We start from the raw sequence: 24,125 nt of genomic DNA, 5'->3' as shown, positions 1-24,125 counted from the left end.
CAGTATCTCTGCTGTCAGGAGGAAACCTCATAACTCCAAAATGTTAATTTTTCAGGAAATGAAAAATATAACATTTTCAGGAAATTAAGAAAACCATATATTTTTAAAACAAAGCAATACAGCCTCATCAAAGTTGGTGTTGTAACTGAATATATTGCCAATTACTTCCATGAGAGGGAGAGAGGTGGTGGAGTTAGTTGCTTTAGAAGGACATTTTGAGGGTCCAATGGAGTTAAGAGGTTTTGTCTAAAGCACTTTTTACTATTTTCCATTGGTTCAATATTTTCGAAACAGACGTAAAGGGTGTTCAATAGCACAGATTTATGCCCAAAAAAAAATCTAAAACCTAAAAAATGGAGTTATGAGGAACGAATATAGCGTATGAGACTTTTGGTTCAGAAACACGGCGCAAAGCCCATGTTTTTAATCTGGTGACCAGGTTGCAGCAGTACAAGGAGAAAGAACAACAATCTGTGAAAGCGTATCAGCATAAATCGACTATCACAAAAATAAATAGAAATAAATCTATTTGAAGTTAAAAAAAAAGGGGGGGGGGGAGTCTCCTGTGAATTTAACCTTGAGGTTAGGGAAAAGATTAGGTTAATGAACTTCTTTTTAGGTGATGGATTATTCAAAAAGTGACAAGATGACTCATGCAGCAAGAATGTGCATTTAGGCCAAAAAGACTGGGTTTTCAAGCAGGTCCAGGTGATTTATTTTACTAATTACAGCGCATTCAACACTATAATTAAATAAAGTGCTCAGAAATGCTCGAGCATACAGTTATGTAAAATCCAAATGGCTGAGATATTCTTCGTTTCCTCTCGATGGTTGCCATAATTCTGATTGTCAAAAGAAATACCAGGGATTTCTAACAGAAGTCACAGGACGGGGTTATAGTGGCATGTAAACAGAAAGGAAACTGACATTTTGCAACACACCAGAAAATCATGTTAACCCATTTTGGACTGAGGTCGATTTAAAAAAAAGGCTTAAATCCTGAAAAACCCATGTTTATGTCAGTGGTGCTCAACCTTTTTCATGTCAAGGACCCCAAGAATTATCTCTATTGGGCCACGGACCCCCATCTCAAAATATGTTGTTCCAGGGACCCCCCAGAAGTTAAAAATGTTCGCTCTGAAATATATATATTCAATGATTTGCGCCATATTGTTTTTGGCAGCAAATTTTTATTTTAGTTTTAGTCATATAGTCTCTTCAATAGTTTTCATTTAGTTTTACATTTTGTTGACGAAATTGTCAGCATATTTAGTCTTAGTTTTAGGCATGGCTTAGTTTTGTTTAATGCCGCGATGGCTGAGGGGACAAAGCTCCTACTGAAACGGAGCTTTTTCCATGGTAAGGTTCTGTCTCTTTGTCCAACTGTAGCAATGTGGCTCTCTGGAGTGAGTGTGGAAAAACAGTGGCTTGTAAAAGTTGCCCATTACATCCCTGTTCTAATAGAAAAGGTATTTTAAAATTGAAAAGGGGGCACATCCAGACTAGCTCACCCACGGCCACAATGTATGCATTACGAAAAAACACATAAACGACAGCAGCATCTGTCACCAAAACATCCTTCCCTAGTGGTACTGTATAGGAGGCCACAAGGGAAAGGATGGGGGGGTGGGGGGGGTGGGGGGTTGGGAGGGGGGTTAGGCTGGCGCTGGGGTTACTGGGTGCAGATGGAGTGGAATAGCATGGATGTTACGGAGGGGGGGGGGGGGTCATGGTCCCAGAGATATAAACACTTCTGGCTGCCGTTAATAGACTGACGTTGTTATGATGACATACAGTACAGACAGTACGCTGACAGATACTGACTCCAGGTCTATAGACCTTTCAACATTGCATACTGTAGAACAGTGGTTCCCCAAAGTGGGGTCCGGGGACCCCCAGGGGTCCTTGAGGGAGTTCCAGGTGGTCCCCAGCTAAATGATAGTTTGGAACCAAGTGGACCCTTATGGGTCGGTAACTCAGAGTGTACGACGGGTCCATTTGGTTCCATGTTCGTACACCATCCATTAATTAAATGCCATTAATTGGGAGTCCGTAGCCTAATTCATGTCAAACTGGGGGGTCCTTGAAATTAAATGGGTTGAGAATCACTGCTAGAACAGTAAAAATCTTCTCTTATGGGGGGTCCCGGGCATATCTCTTCAAATAGGGGTTCGTGGGCTGATGAGTGTCAATTTGGGGGTCCTTGACATGAAAAAGTTTGGGAACCACTGGTATAATAGATTTAATGGAGTGCATGGACAAGGTCATGCTTGCAATTGTGACCATGTTTAGCACAAGGTAATGCTAAAGTATTCAATCAATCAATCAATCAATCAATCAGTTGTGTTCAAAATGGTCAAAAAGTGCAAGCCATTACTGGAAATCAATGCCTTCTGAAGGTTATAGCTCCGTAAAGTGGCTGTTAGCAACGGCACTAGGCTACAGAAAGCATGAGATTACACCATGCAAAGATGACATTCTGGACAACTTAGTATAGAAAGTGTTTATGCAATGCACGTCTCGACTGACTACAGTAAGCAGGGCTGCATTATATTAGGGATCGATCAGTGATTTGTTCTTTTTGTTTTGACAAAAGAGCGACCTATAATCCAATACTTTTCACTTTGGTGTACTGGTTAATGTCCTGTATGATGCTTAACAATATAATAATGTCTGCTAGAGGAGAGGAAGTATTTATACACTTTTGCTAATCCATTTGCAAGCAATACAAATAATACATGTTCATGATGAAGCTAGGTAGGCTAAGGGCAAATGTATCTAGAACAATGAAAGTCAAATGATCTGAAAGTCTCAATCAGCAGACACGTATACTCCATTAGGCCTCGGTATTTTAAGGTCACCACGGATGCTGCTATAGACAATACTAATGGTTGCCTACACAGCAGAGGAAGTAGAGGAATTCGCTACTGCACATAGGCAAGGCAGGCAAGGCTCTAGCAGTGATTCTCAACCAGTTTAATTTCAAGGACTCCCAGTTTGACATGCATTAGTCTACGGACCCCCATTTAATGGTATTTCTACCTCTGGGACCCCCATTTATATTGTAAAATCAATGTTAATTTAACTCTGAGAGTGTACACTCTCTGAGTTACAGACCCATAAAAGGTCAGATTGGTTCCTAATTATTATTTAGCTCGGGACCCCCTGGAACTCCCTCAAGGAGGGTTGCTAGACATTGTAAATGTCTAGCAACCCTGTGGAAGACTTTCTACTGTTACATAACACAATTGACCTCGACCTTGAAATTCCATGATATTGGGACCACATTTGTGTAACTATTTATTACAACTCTACATCCTGGCGACGATGATCGTTTTTCCCACAGATTGTGTGTCTAATTCTCCCCCTTAACGCGTTCATGACGGGAACACCCTTTTGGTGTTCTAAGCACTAATATGTTATACTTTAGCTGTTGAAAAATAGCAGATCTACAAGCTCATAGCACGGTGCCGCGCTATGAGCTTGTAGATCTGCTATGTTTTTGAAAAATCGTTTTCTTCTGGGTGGGGGGTCCCTGGAACAACACATTTTCAGATGGGGGTCCGCCACAACCAAATACAGATAATTCTGGGGCTCCTTGACATGGAAAAGGGTTGAGCACCACTGACATAGAAAACATAGGTTTGTCAGAAAACTGTTATGATTTAGAAGTCTTTTTTTCCTTTTTAGAATCCAACTCAGGTCTAAATGGTTTAACCTTCCCACTGCTGCAGGCTCCCTGATGGCTTGTAAAGGCCCGCCGTAGCCTTTGGCTCAAGATATGTATACCCTAAGCCTGTAGCGGCGGCAGCTGCAGAGTGCAGCATCGATGAGAAACTTCACAGTTGTGGGGCTGTAAGGGTTTAAGCCTCAGATTTGGCTGTACTGTATATACAGTAGGCTATCGTTCCAGCCTATCTGATCTCTTCTAATTGTTTATCTTATCTCGTTTAATCATTTTACATTTCCTTCACATATTATTCAGCAGACAGTGGAACAAAGATGATGCCATTTTGTACCTGGATTAACCCATTTACAGTATAAGGACGGTAAGCCCTTTTGGGGGTTTTATCCTTCAAAACTGGAACCCCTCATGTACAGTATAATTATATATAACAACCAGTATATAGCAACAAAACTGTATACGTTTTGAGGGGTGCTAGCCCCTCCTATACACAGGTTTAATGTTTGTCTTTAGTTCAAAGTTTGTTTAGTAAACGCATTGACAATGAAGGTAACATTTATGTCATAAATGAATGTGTCATTTACGTCATATTGTCTCTATTGTTAATGGCGTTTAATGTTTGTGTTGGCACCGTTTGTTTTACATCACCATTACATCACCTAATCAACATGAGTTAGACGTTCATATAGTGCCCCTCACTTCACACAGGTGTGACTTTTTAATAAATATTTGAAGCACAAACATAGGCTTGTGATTGGCTGAGCAAAGTAGGCGACATATTGACGATAAAAGTGAGGGCAGAGAAGTGAAGACGGAAAAGTGAGGACGCAAATTGTGATTGGCCAGAATGAGATGATGTACAGTATGATGATGTACAGTATGATGATGTACAGTATGATGATGTACGTACGATGATAAGAGCGCCCCTCACTTCACAGTCACATGGGTGTGTTTTTTCAGAAAACTGTTAGAAGACATTCGTAGAATGGGCCTCGGGTCTAATGGGTGAATTAAGGCAAGGGGACAGCAGGCTCATGTCTCTGTCTGGACAATCGCTGCTCCTTTATTGCCATTGTGTACACACTGCGCACACACACACACACACACACACACACACACACACACACACACACACACACACACACACACACACACACACACACACACACACACACACACACACACACACACACACACACACACACACACACACACACACACACACACACAGTCATTTAGCTGGAATGCAGGCCACACAGGCCTATAATTGTTAAATACCACTCTTGATTCAATGATAGGAGGCTTCTAGCAATCTAGGGATCCATTCTCTAAAAGTAATCACAGTGAGCGGTGCTTTTTTGTCATGATGAACATGTATGATGATGAAGTCATCAAGTGTCATCAACTTTTGGCACAGTGTTTTCTGATGAATTGAAAATGGAAGGACATAATTGTAAACAAGTGTAATTTGCAAACTGTTAATAAATACTTCAATCAATCAATCATGTATGCTCACTGTACTGTGGCACCCGTACACTACATATTAAATTGGCTTAAAATGTTCCGTACACTGGCGGAACAAGTCAATACCGGGCCAGCTAGAAAAACAAAATAGCTAAAGTATAAAACACCAAAAGCAGTTCCCGTAGCCTACTGAAAACACACCACTGCGGCCTGCGGGTCTTCCAAGCCTGGGCCATACTGCAGTTTTCTCTCACACAGATTCAAACCGTTTGAAGAGTTAAGAGTTCAGCACCATGCATGCACAGTGCACAGCAGACCCACTTCAACTAATGAACTAAAATGTTTATAATGCCAAAGAGAGTTCCAAGTACAAGCACTATTTAAGGGCAGGCTTAAGTGAACTCCAATTTAATGGCATTCCTTCTTGCAGGCAGTGAAGTGACATGTCTGTAGCCTAACTGTTAATTAAGCTGTTGATGTGTTTTCATCATCAAACTTGTGTGTTCTAGTCCTATGAACAACAACAACACTACAGTGGACCGGTGCGTTTATGCGTTGAACACATGACATTCAGAACCCATTTCTTCTGAATGAGGATGGGATGGCCCCAGGCCTAGGATGGCCCCAGGCCCCAGGCCTAGGATGGCCCTAGGCCCCAGGCCTATAGGATGGCCCCAGGCCACCCTAGCTGCCCTGCCCTGTCCTTTAAAGATACCTTTATAGATTGTATTATAACTTTGTAACACTCTAGAAAACAAAGTATTGCATTGTGGGTTTGAGCTGACAGGCCCTTATAGATGTCAGTCAATCAAGTCACCTTAATTCAAGTGGCACATGCAAAACAGTTGTTTTTATATTTAAATTAAATATATTTGTAGGACCATGCCATGTGATCTACCTGCACAGCCTTTGTGACCTACCGTACCGTAGATCACAATCTACCTTTTGGGAACCCCGGGCCTATAGTATATGCACCAATTTGAATGTGATCATGCATGTATTTGTCCACTGACTCAGCAGGACATTTATTCTCTGAAGATTTAAATGGGGGACATGATGAAGGGATACAAAAAAAACAGTTGTCTTGGACAGACTATATTTACTGAAGGCTAAGATGGTCTGAGTTGTACCCATTTTCTTCCATACATACTATGTGGAATTGTTTTATCCCTGATGAAACATACATAATTAGCTTAAGAAACGGGTAGATTCATTGGTACTGGTACATTACAGAATCATGATTTTCTTTTTTTTGTTAAAGACAAGACAAACAAAATAACAGCACCTCTCTGGTGCATGAATAAATAAATAATCCTTCAAAACCGCTCTCAAAGGGCACCTATACGGACGGCTGCAATTCGAAACTGCCCCCAGTAAAATCTGAATCCCCCCACCCCCTTTCCCCCTCACTGCATGTTTTCTTTTCCCTTTTTACCCTCTTTATGATGATGATTTCCTGTTTTTTGGCTATATAGAAGTGTATATTTGCATGTCTCTAAATGTTATAATGAATTGAACAAGGTGGACCCTCTTGTAAACAAGTGTAGTGCTTTATTGGTCGTCCACTCACAGTTGACAGTTTTTTTTTGTATTGAGTTGTGCTTGAAATGTAGGCCTACTGCAATTCTGCAAACTGTTAAATACTTGAATCAATCAATCAATCAAAACTCTCGCCGTCAGAAGCAGGGATGATGCCCTCTTGTGGCGCGTTAGGATCACAACACTTAATTGTCCGGCGCGCGTCACAGAAGCCCATCGCCGGGGAGGAGCTGTGTTTAGACATGATCGAGGGGCTCTCAGTACGTGCACGTCGGGACTTTAGTTGCTGCAAGGAATGCCACCGTTCATGGGAATAGAATCGGCGTGAGGCTCCTGCATTAGGTTAATCATATTGGCGATATTTAAATTAACTGCGTAAAAATTGAGCAATGTAGACTATAATTTTCACTATACCCCAAGAAGAAAGTATTTTTGTTTGGTGGAACGAAAACAAACTCACTCTTTAAAAAAAGAAGGAAAAAAACCGAACATCCTTCATTTGTCATTTTGTTCATATGTAATCAATTGATTTAATTTCAATAGCCTACACTCTCGCCCATCAGTGAACCTGGATGAAGTTTTTGAGTGTGCACTCACTATAGCGCACGGAACGCATGCAATTTTCCTCATGAGTGGAAGCAGTCTTAGCAGTGAGTGAGACGGGAATCATGGCGCACGAAACGTTGTTTTCGACTGGAAACCAACTTTAACATTTTCTGCATGGAGTTTCAAAATGACAACATATTTTAACTTGATGAACACAAGCAGCAGCAGCGATGGGATCTACTACGACGAAGCTCTCAACAACAACGTGTCGCTTTTTGACACCATATTCTCCAACAACAACAATAGTAATAATAATGACAGTAACGCCACGGCGGTCTGCAGGAACATCGCGCTGGACCCCCAGGTCCTGGGTGTCGGGGTGTTCCTCGGGGCCTTCATCCTGGTGGCCATCGTGGGGAACATCCTGGTGATCCTGTCGGTGCTGTGCAACAAGCACCTCCAGACGGTCACCAACTTCTTCATCGTCAACCTCGCCATCGCCGACCTCCTGCTGAGCATCGTGGTGCTGCCCTTCAGCGCCTCGCTGGAGGTGCTCGGCTGCTGGGTCTTCGGCCGCGTCTTCTGCGACGTCTGGGCGGCCGTGGACGTGCTCTGCTGCACGGCGTCCATCCTCAGCCTGTGCGTAATCTCCGTGGACCGCTACATCGGCGTGCGCCACTGCCTCAAGTACCCGGCCATCATGACGGAGCGGCGCGCCGGCGTCGTGCTGGTGCTGGTGTGGGCGTCGAGCGCCGTCATCTCCGTGGGACCCTTGCTGGGCTGGAAGGAGCCGCCGCCGGCCGACGAGAGCATATGCAGCATCACGGAGGAACCGGGCTACGCGCTCTTCTCGTCGCTGTGCTCCTTCTACCTGCCGCTCACCGTGGTGCTGGTCATGTACTTCAGGGTGTACGTGGTGGCGCGCCGGACCACCAAGAGCCTGCTGGCGGGCGTCAAGCGGGAGAGGAGCAAGTCCATGGAGGTGGTACTGCGCATCCACTGCCGGAGCATGGCGAGCGGCGGCGCGACGGAGCAGGAGGCGGCGCAGCGGCGGCGCGACGTCGCCGGAGGAGGCTCCAAGGGCAGCAGCAAGTCCTCGCACCCGTTCAGGAGCTCGCTGTCCGTGCGCCTGATGAAGTTCTCCCGGGAGAAGAAGGCTGCTAAAACCCTGGCGATTGTCGTCGGGGTGTTCATCGTGTGCTGGCTGCCGTTTTTCTTCATTCTCCCGCTGGGTATGTTTATGTCATTAATATTAGCATTGTTTATAATCATTATTATGGAACTTATAGCATAATGTGGTCCCTGGCAGTGGTTTCAACCAGTGGTCCGGGGACCACCAGTGGTCCTTGAAGTGGAGTAAATGGAGAGTTGGTAACCAAATGGACCCTTTATCGATATTTAAGTCTTGAGAGTACGGGTCCATTTCGGTTTCATTTTACGCTCTCAAGAGTTACACAATTACAGAATGTAGAAGAATTCACAATCTTATTCAATGACAAATATTCTTCATTTTTGGGTCTGAGAGGCTAAATGTCATCAAATGGTGATTCCGTGGCTCAAATCTGCAGAATAAATAATGGTCCTATATGGAAAGGGTTGAAAACCCCTGGCTGGCCTAGGCTATATAATTGATAATACAAGTATTACTCGCAGACAATAATATAGGCTAAACAGCTATATCGTTTATTACCCATCATCAGTGCCAAATTCAGTTGTTATTCACATCAGAGTCAGACTAATGTAGGCTATTATTAGTCTAATAACCCGCCCTCCTCGCTGTTGATTTCAGTTCAGCCTTTAATATTTGTTTATCTGAATTAAGTATTTTCTGCAATTTCATGTGGAATGAGCTATTCTCATTAATCAATGCAACATGCAATTGGATTGTGTATACCTCCCTTACTTTTCCCTCACATACACACATTCCAGCTTAGGCCCGATATCCCTAATAGACCAATCAGAAATTCTTTGAATAGAAATTACTTTATGCAGCCATGGAGAGCCAACCAATAATAACAAAATGAAAGGAACTACCCTACACTATACCACTAAAACACACTCAAAATGCATCATGGTAAATGGTAAAATTATGCCGTGTCAAATGCTCATCATGGTAGGCCTATCAGTGGGAATATATGAAACAGGTTCTGACATGGATCCTTATACATTTACTGGTTTTGGTTGAGCTTGTGATGATCCAGATATGTTTTGCACATTCTTAGTAGCTTAGCCACAGAGGTGCCACTAAACAAAGCAGTACATCATGGTCTCCAAACACTGCTGCTTAAATAGTCTTAACCCAACAATATATGGATTGACTGAACAAAGCTCATAGTTGAGCTATAATTATGATTGAGCTAAGACAAAGCAAACTGAACCATATGCCTAGTGCAGTGGTTTTCAACCCTTTTCTTGTCAAGGTCCATTATTTATTCTGAATCTGAGCCACGGACCACCATTTGATTACTTTTAGCCTCTCAGACACAAAACGCAAGAATAGTTTGTTGTCGTTGGATAAGATTTTGTCCATAGCTGTGTTGATGTGTTAGTGGTCAATGCCTAATGTATACTGGGCCAGCACTTCCTTCATTGACAATGAATGGATAAATTTACATCATAGTGTCTGAGCAAATAGGCATAGTGTCTATTTTAGTCATGATGATGTACGATAATAAGAGCGCGCCTCACTTCACACAGGTGTGATGATAAAAAAAAAAGCATTCAGTGCAGGGGTATAATACAGAGATCACTTCCTTTCTTGTAGTCATATGCTCTACTATCCATAACGCGAGACAGTCATGGTTCAGTTACAAATCCCCTCAACGTGACTTTAATTGAACTGCAGAGTGTCAAGATCCCCTTCTCTTGTTGTGGAATCATGCACGGTCGGGAGTGATAACATCTCTTGGCAGAACTTTTAACACAGAGAGAGAGAAGAGAGAGAGAGCGTTGTCAGGCAGCTGTCTGGCAGCCCCAACAGAGGCTCCTTGCCACTGACTGTGCTAATCTATTGCCTTTCTGACAACAATACAGTATATCAAACTGTGGGTTATTCCATATTTTCATTGACATGTACGTGTGCGCGCACACGCCAGGCACACGCCCTCTCCCTCCGAGTCTCATTCTCTCTTTTTCCTCTCCATTTACATAACAAGCGTCAATGCAGTGATTTGAATACCTCGATCCTCTTGACATAATTTGTGGCGCACAAGGAACAACATTTGGGTAACGTCAAAGCATGTGGATACTTTTGGATTTGTTTATTGTTGTTGCGGCCACTTTAAACCAGATTCTCTGTGTGTGTGTGTGTGTGTGTGTGTGTGTGTGTGTGTGTGTGTGTGTGTGTGTGTGTGTGTGTGTGTGTGTGTGTGTGCGCGCAAGCATGTATTTGAGAGAGAGAGAGAGAGCGTGCAGACAGCTTGTCACTCAACTGTCACAGAGCTAGGCGGCATGCATGTTTAAGGTCATAGTTTAGTTGTTCCAGGGTTGGAGACAGTATTCAGGAACCAGATCCTCTGCAAAGGTTTCTGATCTAGGCCTACTGGCATATAATGAATCATAATATTGCATTAACACCCTATGACCTTAAACATGCATGCCTAGCTCTGTCACAGTTGATTGACAAGCCCCCCCCCCTCTCGCAGATCTAAAAGCTTTGTAGTGGTGCACGAAGTCACGCTTTATATCTGCTATGTTTTATAGCCAAAGTATAAGATAATGCTTCCTAGTTAAACATCTAAAATGACACAGATGCTTTCCCTGTCTTAATGTCTTTCTTGGGGGGATTTAACCACCATGATTCACTCTATCAAAGTGACTCTGTAATGTTCAGGCACACATTCTCTAAAGTTGGGGTGGGATGCTTGCAAGGGCAATAGGGAGGGCAAGGTGTCAGATCAATAAGGCCAGGGTGAAGGGAAGGACGTTTCAGACAAGGTGTATGAGTAACGAAAGAGAGGATAGGATGCCCGGACCCATAGAAATACAATTGATAACAAGGTGGCTTTTGTTATTAGGTTGGCTGCCGTGAGTTCTGGAACGGTAGGTATATGTGGTGGGCGCCAAGGAAAAGGATTGTAGAGAGGGTGTTTATGAGGACGATATTGGCGTATTTGGCAAGGAAAAATAGAGCGAAAGGGCCACCAGCATAATTCAACATTGAAGCCAGAGACTAACTCAGATTCTCCCTCTGTAAGGTCGAAAGGGGCTCGATTGGTTTTGGGCCAGGGTGGAAATGGAAACATTGTCAGAATTTGTAACTTTATTCAGGGTAACTTTATTGAACTTTATTCAGGGTTTCAACTCCAGTATATTCACATTCTACATCACACATTTTGTTTTCTGGGCTTTTCTCCGTCCGGGCTATTCTAAATCCCAGTGGTGAAAGAGAAGGGGAAATACCCTGCCAAAGGAAACAATTACACCAGGGAAAATAGGTCCGATGTTATCTTGAGGATTTAGTTTTTGTCACGTAGTGTAAACGAGTATAAAATCACGAGTGTAAATTAAACCTACAAAGTTTGATCAGAATGAAAAGCCTTTTTTTTTTTTTTTTTAGCTTTTTGTTTATTAATACAATCAGTGAGTTACCGACAGTCGTCCTCTTTGGTTTGTTACAGGTTTACAGATAGTTACGTTGTATAGTGCTTTATGAAAACCCCTAGAGAAATCATAACTGATACAGTTTGGAACAATAGCTCAAGCAGCAGCAGGGTTTCTTAACGTAGGCCTACCGTTTGAAAACCCTGGATTTTGTCATTGCTCTGAAACAGACTGAATTTAATTGGTTGGATTGAATTCTTTTGGAACAACACTGGCCTCTGTAGCGTTGTTCATACTGCATGGACGTGGTTAGCACTGACCTTCTGAACTGATAGTTATATACAGGGGAAGGGAAGCACACTGACAGTGCTGCCTGCTTGCTAGCACTGGTGGACAGCAGTACTGTACTTAAGTACATCTTTTGAGTATCCATGATTGATTGATTGAAGTATTTCAGTTTTACGGTACATTTCAAGCAATACAAAACATATACACTTCTATATAGCCAAAAACAGGAAATAATCATAAAGGCTCAGGTAAAAAGGGGGAAAAAACATATACAGAGGCACTTTGGCTATCAGTGTCTGTGCGGCCACTCTTTTCTCTTTTTAAGACTAAACTCTTTAGATGTTTCTGCCGTGAGCTGGCACCACTACCAAGACTGGTGTGCGTATAGCATCCTCCTGCACAAGTTTAAAGCATGTACCTTGGAATAGTTAGGCAAGTTTCCAAGCAAGCACTCCACTAGCTTAACTCAATTATACATACACATTTTGACAGAGCAACTTTTACCATGAGTGTCTATAGCAGGGCTGTCCAAACTTTTTTCAAAGGGGGGCAGTATTATAAAATATTAAAACACCCAAGGGCCAACTACATTACCAAATATAACCAGACGTGCAAGGTAATTCTTTTTTTAAATAAAATAGCTTTTCTTTGACCCCTTCAGAATGAGACAGCAAGGAATCCTGACAAATTATACTCTGGGAAATGCCCCAGTGAATAAAAAACTTTAATGTAAAAATGTCCCATACTGTTGTGGGTGAGCAGTTCATAATACATTGTACAGTAGGTATGAAGCTGTGGGTACTCCAGTAAAGTACAAATACTTCACAATTGTACTCAACCACTGGTGACAGAATGTCTCATTTGCTGTACTGGATGTAGTCCTGCTGTATATACGGTTTAATTATAGGCTAGAGGTCGTGACCTCTGGGGGCTTTGAGAAGACCATGCCTGTAGGCAGACCGTTGTCATTACTGAGCTGTCCAGATGGCAATCAACAAGAGAACCCGGCTGGCTGACTAAATGCTAATTGAAATCCTAATTCAGTGGTTTTCAAAACATTTTTATTCATACCAAGGCCCATTATTTATCCTGCATTTGAGCCCCACGGACCATCTGAGAATTATCCTCTCAGACCCAAAGGGCTTAGAATATGTTGTTGACTCGTTGGATAACATGTTGTCCACAATTCCATGCTGTATTTTTTTTTCTCATAATTCTTATCCAACAATTTTGCAACCCACTTTTTTCACCCAGTGTCAATTATCTAATGTAATCCTGGGCGCTACGCTTCCTCTGCCAACCTGGGGGGGGGGGGGGGGGGGTAGTTTAGAGACCAGTATTACTGCATGTTTTTTGTGAGGGTACCTGCCCTAGGGGACACAGGGAGAACATGGAAACTCCACACAGAAAGGCCCTTTCGCCAACCCCGCCTCGGGTATGGGCACTGATGACAATGAATTCCATGCTGTATTGATGTTGGTACCATTGGGAGAGATAACAGGCAAACACACATTGATCAAAAGAACAATTATTCTCTAATTGTATAGACTTTTTGTACATTAAGTAATGCAGATGCTTTACAATGAATTAACTCTTGGAGCGTAAAATCAATGGGTCAATCTGGTTTCATTTTACACTCTCAAGAGTTAAAGATCTACAGTATGAGGGTCCATTTGGTTACCAACTCTCCATCATTTAGCTGGGGATGACCTGGAATCCCTTCAAGGACCACTGGTTGAAAACCAACGATCTAATTGTACAACCAAGTGGTAATTGTGTAACCAAGTGGACCCGTGAGGGTTTGCAGACGCTCTCAAGAGCTACATTAATCCTGAGGATTGTGTGCATGGTACAGTATGTGCAACACTGCCTGCAATTCATTATGAAACGATAAGAATATAACATAATTTTGTAAGTTAATTTTCCCAGCCCGGGAATCAAACCGGGGACTCGCTGTCAGGCATTAAAGGAAAACTTTAGTTTTTTATTATTAGAGAATAATTAGAGAAAGTAAAAAATGAAGGTTAATTCTTTTTCATTTGTGGCTTTCTTTCGTTTTAGCGATTTTAGACATTTTTAGACATTTTTGAACACTTATCTTCTACTTTCTCTAATAACCTAATAATCTAAATAAAACATGAACCTTAGTTGAAAAAAAAAAAAGTTGTCCTTGAACCCATTTTGGGCAGGAACCCCTTTTGGTGTTTTAAGCATTATGTTATACTTTAGCTATTCTAAAATAGCAGACCTACAAGCTCATAGTGCGGCACTGAGTGCCACGATACAAGCTTGTAGGTCTGCTATTTTTGAAAAATTGTGAAAGTGTAGTGCAAATCTTTGAATATATATTATTTCAGAGCGAATGTTTTTAACTCAAATCTTTGCTTCTGGGGGGGTCCCTGGAACAACATACTTTCAGATGGGGGTCGGCGTCCAATTACATATAAATTTGGGGTCCTTGACATAGTTTGAGCACCACTGACATAGAAACATAGGTTTTTCAGGATTTAGAAGACATTTGTAGAAGGTCCATTCCCAGGTCAAAATGGGTTAAAGCCTAAGTGGTAGGCTACACTGACACAGCCTAACCACCACCAATCGGAACCAGCATGGATGGATAAATAACTAAATATAAAAGGGAATCTGGGATCATGGGAATATTATTTCGGGGAATTATTCTACAGTACAAAGCCATTATTGGATTGGTTTGCCTTCCTTGCAGTGGACACCAATGAGGTCATCGATCTATGAATGCACTGTATGTGAAGTCTCTGTACCCGTGTGTGTGTATGTACGTCTGTAATCCACGTAACTCGAGATACGTTCACCCCCACCCCACACACGTTACACACCACCACAAAGTGCGCATTGCCCAGGGTCGAGTCCGTCGGATAGCCGGTTGTCCAGAACCAGCACAAAAGCCTCTGGTCAGGGCCCAAATTAGCCAATTATTGATCACACCAACACCTGATCACCCCTAGATCTCCATAATATATGCATCTGGCCTGTTCTGACATCACAATGATGTTCTGACATCACAATGATGCGCGACCTCGCCCCAAAACGTACGCCTCGGCTACTTCAGTTTTCTCACACAAAATCAAACCATTTGAGAGTTAAAGGACCACTTCACCACTGAATTCACCAACCTACGTAACTTCATAAAATTGGTCCTCACTAATGTTCGTGATAAAATACCACCATTTTCTCAGAGAGAGAGAGAGAGAGAATCATGAGAATGATGGCTTCCATTATTACTTTTCAGGAATAGAAAGTCAGCGGTTTCTATTAGCTTGGATTCCCCATCAGACGGGTTTCTGAACTGCCCACAGCCCTCTTACGAGACAATGTTATTTTGGGCATTTTATCATGAACATTAGTGAGGAGTGGACTAATTATATGAAGATAGGTTGAACAGTGGTGAAGTGGACCTTTTAACAGTTTGGCAGCACAGTGCACGGCTAACCCACTTCAACTAAAATGTTTATAAGAATTGGCAGCGGCACGGCGGCCAAAGAGTTCCAACTTCCAAGTACAAGCACTATTTAAGGGCAGGATATAAGCAGGCTGAGTGAACTTCAATTTAATAACATCACATTCTTGCAGGCAGTGACGGTAACAACTACTCTTCTGTAGCCTGCCTACCTGTTCATGTTTTTAATAATTTATTAGTGACATTACCAGCCTGAGCCAGACTTGATACAATGAACTACTCACCTAATGCTGTAGAAACGCACTTCCAAAGTGTGTACATTGAGATGTATGGTTTTAATATCGTAAATATATTCACTTTGGCCTAAAAACTTCTGTTTAATCCACATGGGTCCTTGTTTCCTACTGCAGACCACGGCCATCTTGCCATCAGCGTTTGGAAGCACTCGTTTTCAGTAAAGCAATGTCCTGCTGCCTCCTGCATCATGTGCAAATTCAAAACAGGTGGTACGAAGGGCAGTTGAGTGATATCTAACGAGCACTTCCAAACTGCAACACTCACAGCAACTTGTCATGGCAGCTTGGCTACAACCAAAAAAGACCTCTTCAAAATAAGAGCCACTTGTAATGATTAGTCAACACCAGTTTTAAGTGTACTTACAGCAGTGGTTCTCAAAGTGGGGTCCGGGGACCCCCAGGGGTCCTTGAGGGAGTTCCAGGGGGTCCCCAGCTATATGTTAGTTTGGAACCAAATGGACCCTTAATGGGTCTGTAACAAATTTGTACACTCTCAGAGTTAAATTAACATTGATTTTGCAATATAAATTAGGGTCTCAGAGATAGAAATGCCATTAAATGGGGGTTTGTAGACTAATGCATGTCAAACTGGGGGTCCTTGAAATTAAACAGGTCGAGAATCACTGCAAGAAATCGGGCTACTGTAGTGTCAATTTGGGGGTCCTTGACATGAAAACGTTTGGGAACGAACCACTGACTTAGAGATAGACATTTTGTATAGCAGCCTGAGATAATGCTTTAAACGGGCCCCGCTGCCTGCTGCTCATACCAAGAGTGCCAGAAGTGTACCAAAGTGTGGCCAAGTAAAGGTCTGTGATGACTGTGTGATGGTGATCATCTGACAGCTGGATAAGGCTGGGGCGGGCCCGGGCCCCTGGAGTCCCGGGTGGGGGGAAATGGTCGTACCCCTGCAGGCATGGCCTTTAAAGTAAATGAGTGAGTGACTGGTATTTGGCTCACAACAAATGTAGTGGGAATGGCTGTATACTTTAAATAACTGTTGTGCATACTTGCATTGGGGTTTGAATATCAAAGCATAGATTCATGACCTTCACTTGGACTGTCAAAGATGATTCCCATAGCTCTGTGGCAGGTGATTGACAGGCCTTCTCTCTCTCTCTCTCTCTCTCTCTCTCTCTCTGAAATGGAAACAAAACAGCACATGCACACACACGCACATGCACGCGCACGCACACGCACGCACAGTCGCACACGCACTCACACAGGAGGGGGACTCTCGTGTCGTGATCTTGTAGACCAGCTATTTTTGGAGAGAGAGAGGGGAAAATGCTATAGTGTATTTCTCCTTGTATTTCACAGTTTAATTCCAGGTAAAACAAAAGACATGATAGTGACTGTGATGCAGAAACAACAACTAAAACATGGAAGAGTACGGAAATGAAAGGCAGTGTTTGTTGACCCGTCGTGGTATCGTGGTACTGTAACTACATCACAGACAGTGAGGAATCGGTTGATCTCTGCATTAAATCAGTGGTTTTTCAACCAGTGGTCCGGGGCCTTGAGGAGGTTCCAGGTGGTCCCCAGCAGCTAAATGACGGATAGTACGTAAACAAATGGACCCTTAGGCTATAGATCTTTAACTCCTGAGAGCGTAAAATGAAACCAAATGGACCCTTATGGGTCCATGTGGTCTCATTTTACACTCTCAAGAGTTACATTATTGTTAACCATCTGCATTACTTAATGCTACACAATTAGAGAATGTAAGAAGAATTGTCATTTTGATCAACGTTTGCCTGTTGCCTGCTACCAACATCAATTCAGCATGGAATTGTGGACAAAATCGACAAAAAAACAAAAACGACAACAAAATATTCTTTCGTTTTGGGTCTGAGAGGCTCAATGTCATCAAATGGTGGTCCGTGGCTCAAATGCCGAATAAATAGTGGGCCTTGATATGAAAAGGGTTGAAAACCGAAACCACTCCAGACCACAAATGCAGCATGGTGAAAATAATGCAAATGCCCCCTTTTCCATGCAAGCAGAAGGAGAGAATTGCCTCTTTTCAAGCTGAAATAATTTGTCATACGCAGTAGAAATCCATGTCGTACGCCGCATCTTCAGTAGCTAAAGAGTGCAGGGTCACGCCACGGAAATAGCTGATCTACAAGCTCTCACCGCATCGCAGCGCAATGCGTTGGGTGCTTGTAGATCTGCCGTTTTCGATATTTTTGTTCAAAAGTGCCCTTTTAGGGGATTTCAGCTACATTCAGCTTCTACATTCTCTAATTGTGTAGACTTCTTGTAAATTAAGTAATGCCAGATGTTTAACAATAATGAAACTCTTGAGAGCGTAAAATAAATACGTGTCCATTTGGTTTCATTTTACACTCAAGAGTTAAAAGATCCATAAGGGTCCTGACTCCTGGGTCCTTGGATTATTATCAACTCCATCATTTAGCTGGGGACCACCTGGAACCCCCTCAAGGACCAATGGTGGTCCCTGGACCACTGGTTGAGAACCACTGCCCTATAAACAATCCTATCGTACCGATTACAAATCCCCAATCTCGGCACATATAGAAATAATGTTGTTGTTTCTGATGTTGTTTCTAAAATAAAAAGTACCTATTCTTACAAAGATCCTGTATTTTTGCGTCACGATTCGCTTGCTATTTAATCATGATTTAAATTGTCACCAGTTTGAATGGATTTTAATCGCTTTACGATACATGGTTACATGCCTAGTGTATTAAAGTGATATGGGTGGAAAGTTTTAAAATGTCCAGAAAACAATAACCTACAGTATGTTCCAATGCACTTTGTCACTTTTCATTGGTATTTTTTTCATACATCCCACAGACACACCTAACCACGTTCACATTTTCTTTCACAAAATTAATGTAAAAAATAAAATCGCCCAAATAGCAGATTGCTCTTGACACAACACAAAAGTTTATATATGGAGAATTGGAGATACGATGGTTTTTGCCCGACATTTACGTCATATGTTGCAATTACAAGATAAAGAATAATTAATTAGTATGGAGTACGTGGCCGGTGACAATTTCTCAAAAGAAAAGTGTTTCGATAGGAATATTACAAATGTCCAAATTGCATGTAACGGAAATGTTACTGTTGAGTCTTTCTGTTTTGTATCTTAACATATATTCATTTCTATTAATAATAAGATTGAGACAGCACTGTCTGGTTTTAAACATAACCCAAGGTTTTTGTGAATAAACATATTCAAACTGAATAAAAAATTGTCATCGTATGGCAAGTGAGTAGATCTGTTGAATTGTTGTATCAGCACCTCAACAGTCCAGAATTGTTATTCTTTTTCATTATCTCAATCAGAGTAGGACTCTCTTGCGACTGGGAAAATATGAGCCAAGTCTCTGAGGTTATTATTTGATGTCAGAGGTTTGGCATTGCACTCAAACAGAGTGCAGAGCCTGCTTTATTTTGTAGTGAGTACATAGAAGTCAACATGTTATTCTTATGTTACAGTAGTCAAGTTGAACTTGAGAAAGCCCGGAGGGGCGAAACGTTGTATTTAGGTTGAAATTAAAAGGATGGGGAGCAGAATTATATCGCGTGCGGACATTCCACTTTTGTCTTCATTTAGTCACTTTTTGGGTCCAGCACCGTATTCAGAAACTGGGATGTGTCGTTTTCCTTCTTTACAATAGTCAAGTTGAAAACAAGACAAATTAATTATGAAAGACAAATGAATTGTTATCTATTATGATTTGTACTGTATTGTGATACACTATGTGCGAAATAAAATGAAATGAAATGAAATGTTCATGGATTAAACATTTATTATAAAATGTCACATTAAACCATATCTAACGGATTGTTCCACATCCTTCCAGGTTCCTTCTTCCCGGCCCTGAAGCCATCCGAGAGCGTGTTCAAGGTGATCTTTTGGCTGGGCTACTTCAACAGCTGCATCAACCCCATGATCTACCCCTGCTCCAGCAAAGAGTTCCAGCGAGCGTTCACCCGCATCCTCAGGTGCCAGTGCCACCAGCGGCGGCGGGTCCTGCGCCGATTCTACGACCAGAGGTGGCGCACCGCCGTCAAGGGCATGTCGAGGGACCACCGCAGGGGAGACTACTGCCCCGGCAGGGGAGACTACTGCCCCGGCTTCGCCTTGCACCAACCCTGCGGAAACTCGTGCTGCTTCTACAGGCGGCGGGGCCGCTCGCGGGGGAGGAGCTGCAAGGGGTGGAGCCTGTTCCGTCCGCTGCAGACGAGCTCCGTCCAGCTCAAAGAAAAGATGAACAACCTGTCCAATAAGATCAAGGGAGGAGGGACGGGGAAGAACACCAACAGTACGTCGCAGGCTGCACTCGGCCGGACGGAGATCGACACGGTTTCCATGGGGATTTACAATGACTGCGCTGAGCAGAGTGATTATCAGATCTATGACCTGACGGAGTGTTACAGTCTGAAAGAGACTGACATTTAGATTTTATGTTCTCCCGGAGAATACGAGTGACATTTTGATTTTGGTCATGGGACAATGAATGGGCCATGATGGGACTTTAATGAAGGCAAAGGCAAGGCATCATTTGACACCACACTAGAGCGGTGCCCGTTGGGCACTGGCATACTTGGAACGATGCAAGTTGGAAATGAATGCCCTAGCCAGATATTATGTCTGTGTCCCTTGTATGCCCATATATGGAGTTCTTTGTCAGGCATGCCCAAATATGGAGTCTATGCAGACGTCATAATGATGTCAGAACAGGCCAGCTCCATATATGGACACTGGGCAGGGTCCAGAGCCGGGGCTAAAAAGAGGCCTTTTGTGGCGGTTCTGGACAACCGTGGGTCCGACCGACTCGACATCGGGCACTGCACTCCCTGTGGGAGTGTGGAACGTGTGTGTCGAATTTGAAGTCGGTGGGGCAAACGGTTCTCGAGTTATGTGGATTACAGACGTACAGACGTATGTACATTGTACACACACACAGAGACTTGGTGCATTTATCGATGAGATAAAGACCCTGAAAGGGATTGGAAACGACATTGATCAAACTCTGAGGAGGTTCATTTTGGGTGGAAACTTTTTTTTATGTGAAACTGAAGGCAAATCTTGGGTTGTGTTTTATAAAGAATTGGTATTGGACCACCCTCAGCTCTTAGCTGCTGGGGTATAGCTGTAAAATACACACACACCTGAGGGAATGATTAACATAAAAAGGTGTAGTGATTGTTTATGATCTCACTGTGGCCTATTAAGTGCTGTGTCCATTTGTCAGCTAAATAACCAGCAACAGCGGTATTTTTGATCATCGATAATGAATGAAAAATGCTTTATTTTCTATTCAGTTTGATTTAAATGAAAACTGTTTAAGGTTAACACATTAAGAATAATTGTTTTTAGTAAACGGAGATTAAAGTGACTCATACTGTGGTACAAGTAAGTGCAGGATATTATTGTCCGTAGAAACTTACAGTAATTCATTCATTAATTTGTGTATACCATTTGTTACTTGTGTTTTGACAAGACGTTGTAGAGTAATGGGCCAGCACAATAATTTATGTAAGATTTACTGCAGTATAACCATCCATTATATGAAGTAAGAATAAACAAAGGTAAGGTCAGCTGTTAATGGGACTCTATTCCAGGATAAAAGCAAGGAAAGGAGTCGGACACAGGCTTAATTCTCTGAAATGTACATTGCTACTGTAAATGATTACACATGCTAAAAGAACATGCTTCGTTTGTACAGTATTTGCTGCTGTGATGATGTCCGTTAATGTCAGCAAGGTAAAGCAAAATAAAAAATAAAAATGCCCACATTTAGGCTATTTGTTTTTGTTAGTCATAATAGTCAGCTTTTCAAGGCCCAGTAAGTAGTAAGCCTTGCCGAGCCATGAGGCCCATAGTTGCCCATCTCCTGTTTCTGTAGCCATGAGGCCCATAGGGCAGCAGCCTATCTCCTGTTTCTGTAGCCATGAGGCCCATAGGGCAGGAGCCTATCTCCTGTTTCTGTAGCGTGAGGCCCATAGGGCAGGAGCCTATCTCCTGTTTCTGTAGCGTGAGGCCCATAGGGCAGAAGCCTATCTCCTGTTTCTGTAGCGTGAGGCAGCTTGATGCACAATTACACCCCCTGGACAGGGATTTATCCCAAATCCAACCCTTGATGCTGAGTGTCAAGCAAGGAGTGTTTGGTATGACTGGGGATCGAAACCCGACCTCCCAGTTTCAGGGCGGACACTAACCCCAAGGCCACTGAGCTTGTAGATCTGCAATTTATTGTGCAATGTTTGCCTATTATGACATGCTACTGATCAGTGTCCATGTAGTAACTAAGAATAAGATGATCAGTGTCCATGTAGTAACTAAGATGATCAGTGTCCATGTAGTAGTCCATTTTACATTGGTCATTCAATTAGACTATATCCACTATACCCAGCAGATGTCACTGTTGATTTTGCCTATTTTTTTTTTTTTTAATCTTTTCTGGGCAACCATAAGGATGCATATTGGATGGGATTTGAAGGATTACCGTGAATCCTCACGAGAGATGAAATAAATTTGTCCTCAGGACATCTGCTTAGAGCTCATAGTCATAAATAAGTTAGCCCCTTGTGGAACCCTGGAATACTTTTTTTGTATTTTGGATGTCGGTACTGTATGTCGGTATCCAGGATACCCACATTCAGGGTTCTGAAAGGGGCTAATAAATAGTGAATAGTGAAAAACGTAAATGCAAAGAGGAAGAGAGATGCCAGTGACATTTTGAAGAGTACATCTTGTACTGGCTTGCTAAAAGGACACAAAAGACAGTTTGTGTCCACAGTTGTTTTTGGGAGCCAGAAGCTTAGAGTCGGGGGCATGTGGAGGAAGGGTTCTGACTGACAGCTTCCATGTGTGATCACTGCTTTGTACTCAGTAAAATGGGAGCCATTTGAGGGAGTGGAGAAGGGGAGAGCCATGTGAAAAATTGGCTGTTTGAAGACCAAACATGCTGCGGCATTCTGGATCATTTGGATGGGCTTAAGTTCACAAGCCGGGGAGGCCAGTAATACAGTAGTCAGGTTTTGATATGACTGGATAAGGAGCTAGATGGGCTGACTCCTGGGTGAGGAAGGGTCAGATCATTCCAATGAGTTGCCTGTAAAAAAAGAAATGCAACCCGACATTATTTTTAATTGGCTTCATAGTGGCGCTATAATTCAGATTCACGTTTTGCCGTGAACATAGGTCTTGAACATAGTCAAAATATTTTTTTCCTTAGATTCCTTCGAACTCCCCAAATAAGCCACAGCCATGTCCACCTGACAAGGTTTCCACCATGTTGCGTTTTCATTTTATTTTATTGTTTTAACTTGCCTGCTGGCTCATAAGCTGGCCTGGTGAAGACCTTTTTCTAGGTTCTCTTTTTTTAAACACGGCTCTCTAACAAACCCAATAAACAAATGGGTAATGTACAATACTAATATAATAACATTTTGAAAGAAGAAGTAGAAGAGGTGGATGATACATTTGGACATCCTGTACTGTACTACAACTGTCATGTCAAGGACCCCCAGTTTGACATGCATTAGTCTACGGACGCCCATTTTAACAGCATTTCTATCTCTGGGACCCGTATTATTGTAAAATCAATGTTAATTTAACTCTGAGAGTGTACAAATGGAACCATTTGTCACAAACAGTATACATGTATACAAAATATAAACAAAACAAACCCACCCATCCCTCCCAGGACCAACGATGTCACGAAAAGCATACCTGTCCAAACCACTGTGTAAAGACAACAATCGTACCCTTCAGTTTACAATGCTAGACCATTATGCCATTGACATTTCTAGGTAAAAATACATGTAGAATGGAGGTTTCCACCACGTAAGCAACCATCCTTTTAGCCGCTGGTAAGCCAGCAAAAAACAATTTAGCAATTAATTGTATTGCTCAGAGACACTTTGACACATACTCTGAGCCAAGGGTCGTACCGGTGACCTCTCTCGTTTCCCAGAAGGCATCCCTAGTAAGTACTATCCACCCACTCAGCTACAGTTCCCCCCCATTAATGCATTTACTGATGAGCCAGTCTAAGCCAATGGTTGACTGTGTTATCAATAAGAGGAAAGTGCTCAGTTCAGATTTCATTTCAAGATTGCTTTAATAGGAGGAATTAAATGATATTGACCACGCTGGCCTGTACCAGAACACCTGCCGGTTATTGCGTGTTAGCGTGTATGTAACTCGTCTCTCTTGCAGATTCACCCGCGGATTGTTCAATAAGTAAAACATAACATATTGCACATGAATTAATCCAAATAATTTCTGTCTGTGTGCTTACTTTTCTATGCTAATTAATTCAACCTGAGGTATGCAAGTGAG

At 42.5% G+C, this 24,125-nt stretch overlaps 1 protein-coding gene across 1 annotated transcript; it reads left to right on the top strand.

Annotated features, from left to right (window-relative positions):
• Positions 1-7,442: 7,442 nt before the first annotated feature.
• Positions 7,443-21,695, top strand: adra1d (adrenoceptor alpha 1D; the record flags this gene model as incomplete). Its single annotated transcript, XM_083764499.1, has 2 exons — positions 7,443-8,466; positions 19,636-21,695. The coding sequence occupies 2 exons, from the start codon at positions 7,443-7,445 to the stop codon at positions 20,232-20,234; spliced, it is 1,623 nt and encodes a 540-aa protein (XP_083620625.1). The 3' UTR covers positions 20,235-21,695.
• Positions 21,696-24,125: the final 2,430 nt, after the last annotated feature.

Source organism: Protomyctophum parallelum (genome assembly GCF_964188405.1).
Source record: "Protomyctophum parallelum genome assembly, chromosome: 5".
Classification (NCBI taxonomy): domain Eukaryota; kingdom Metazoa; phylum Chordata; class Actinopteri; order Myctophiformes; family Myctophidae; genus Protomyctophum; species Protomyctophum parallelum.
Note: the sequence above shows the minus strand (reverse complement) of the source record. Positions and strands in the feature narration are given on the sequence as shown.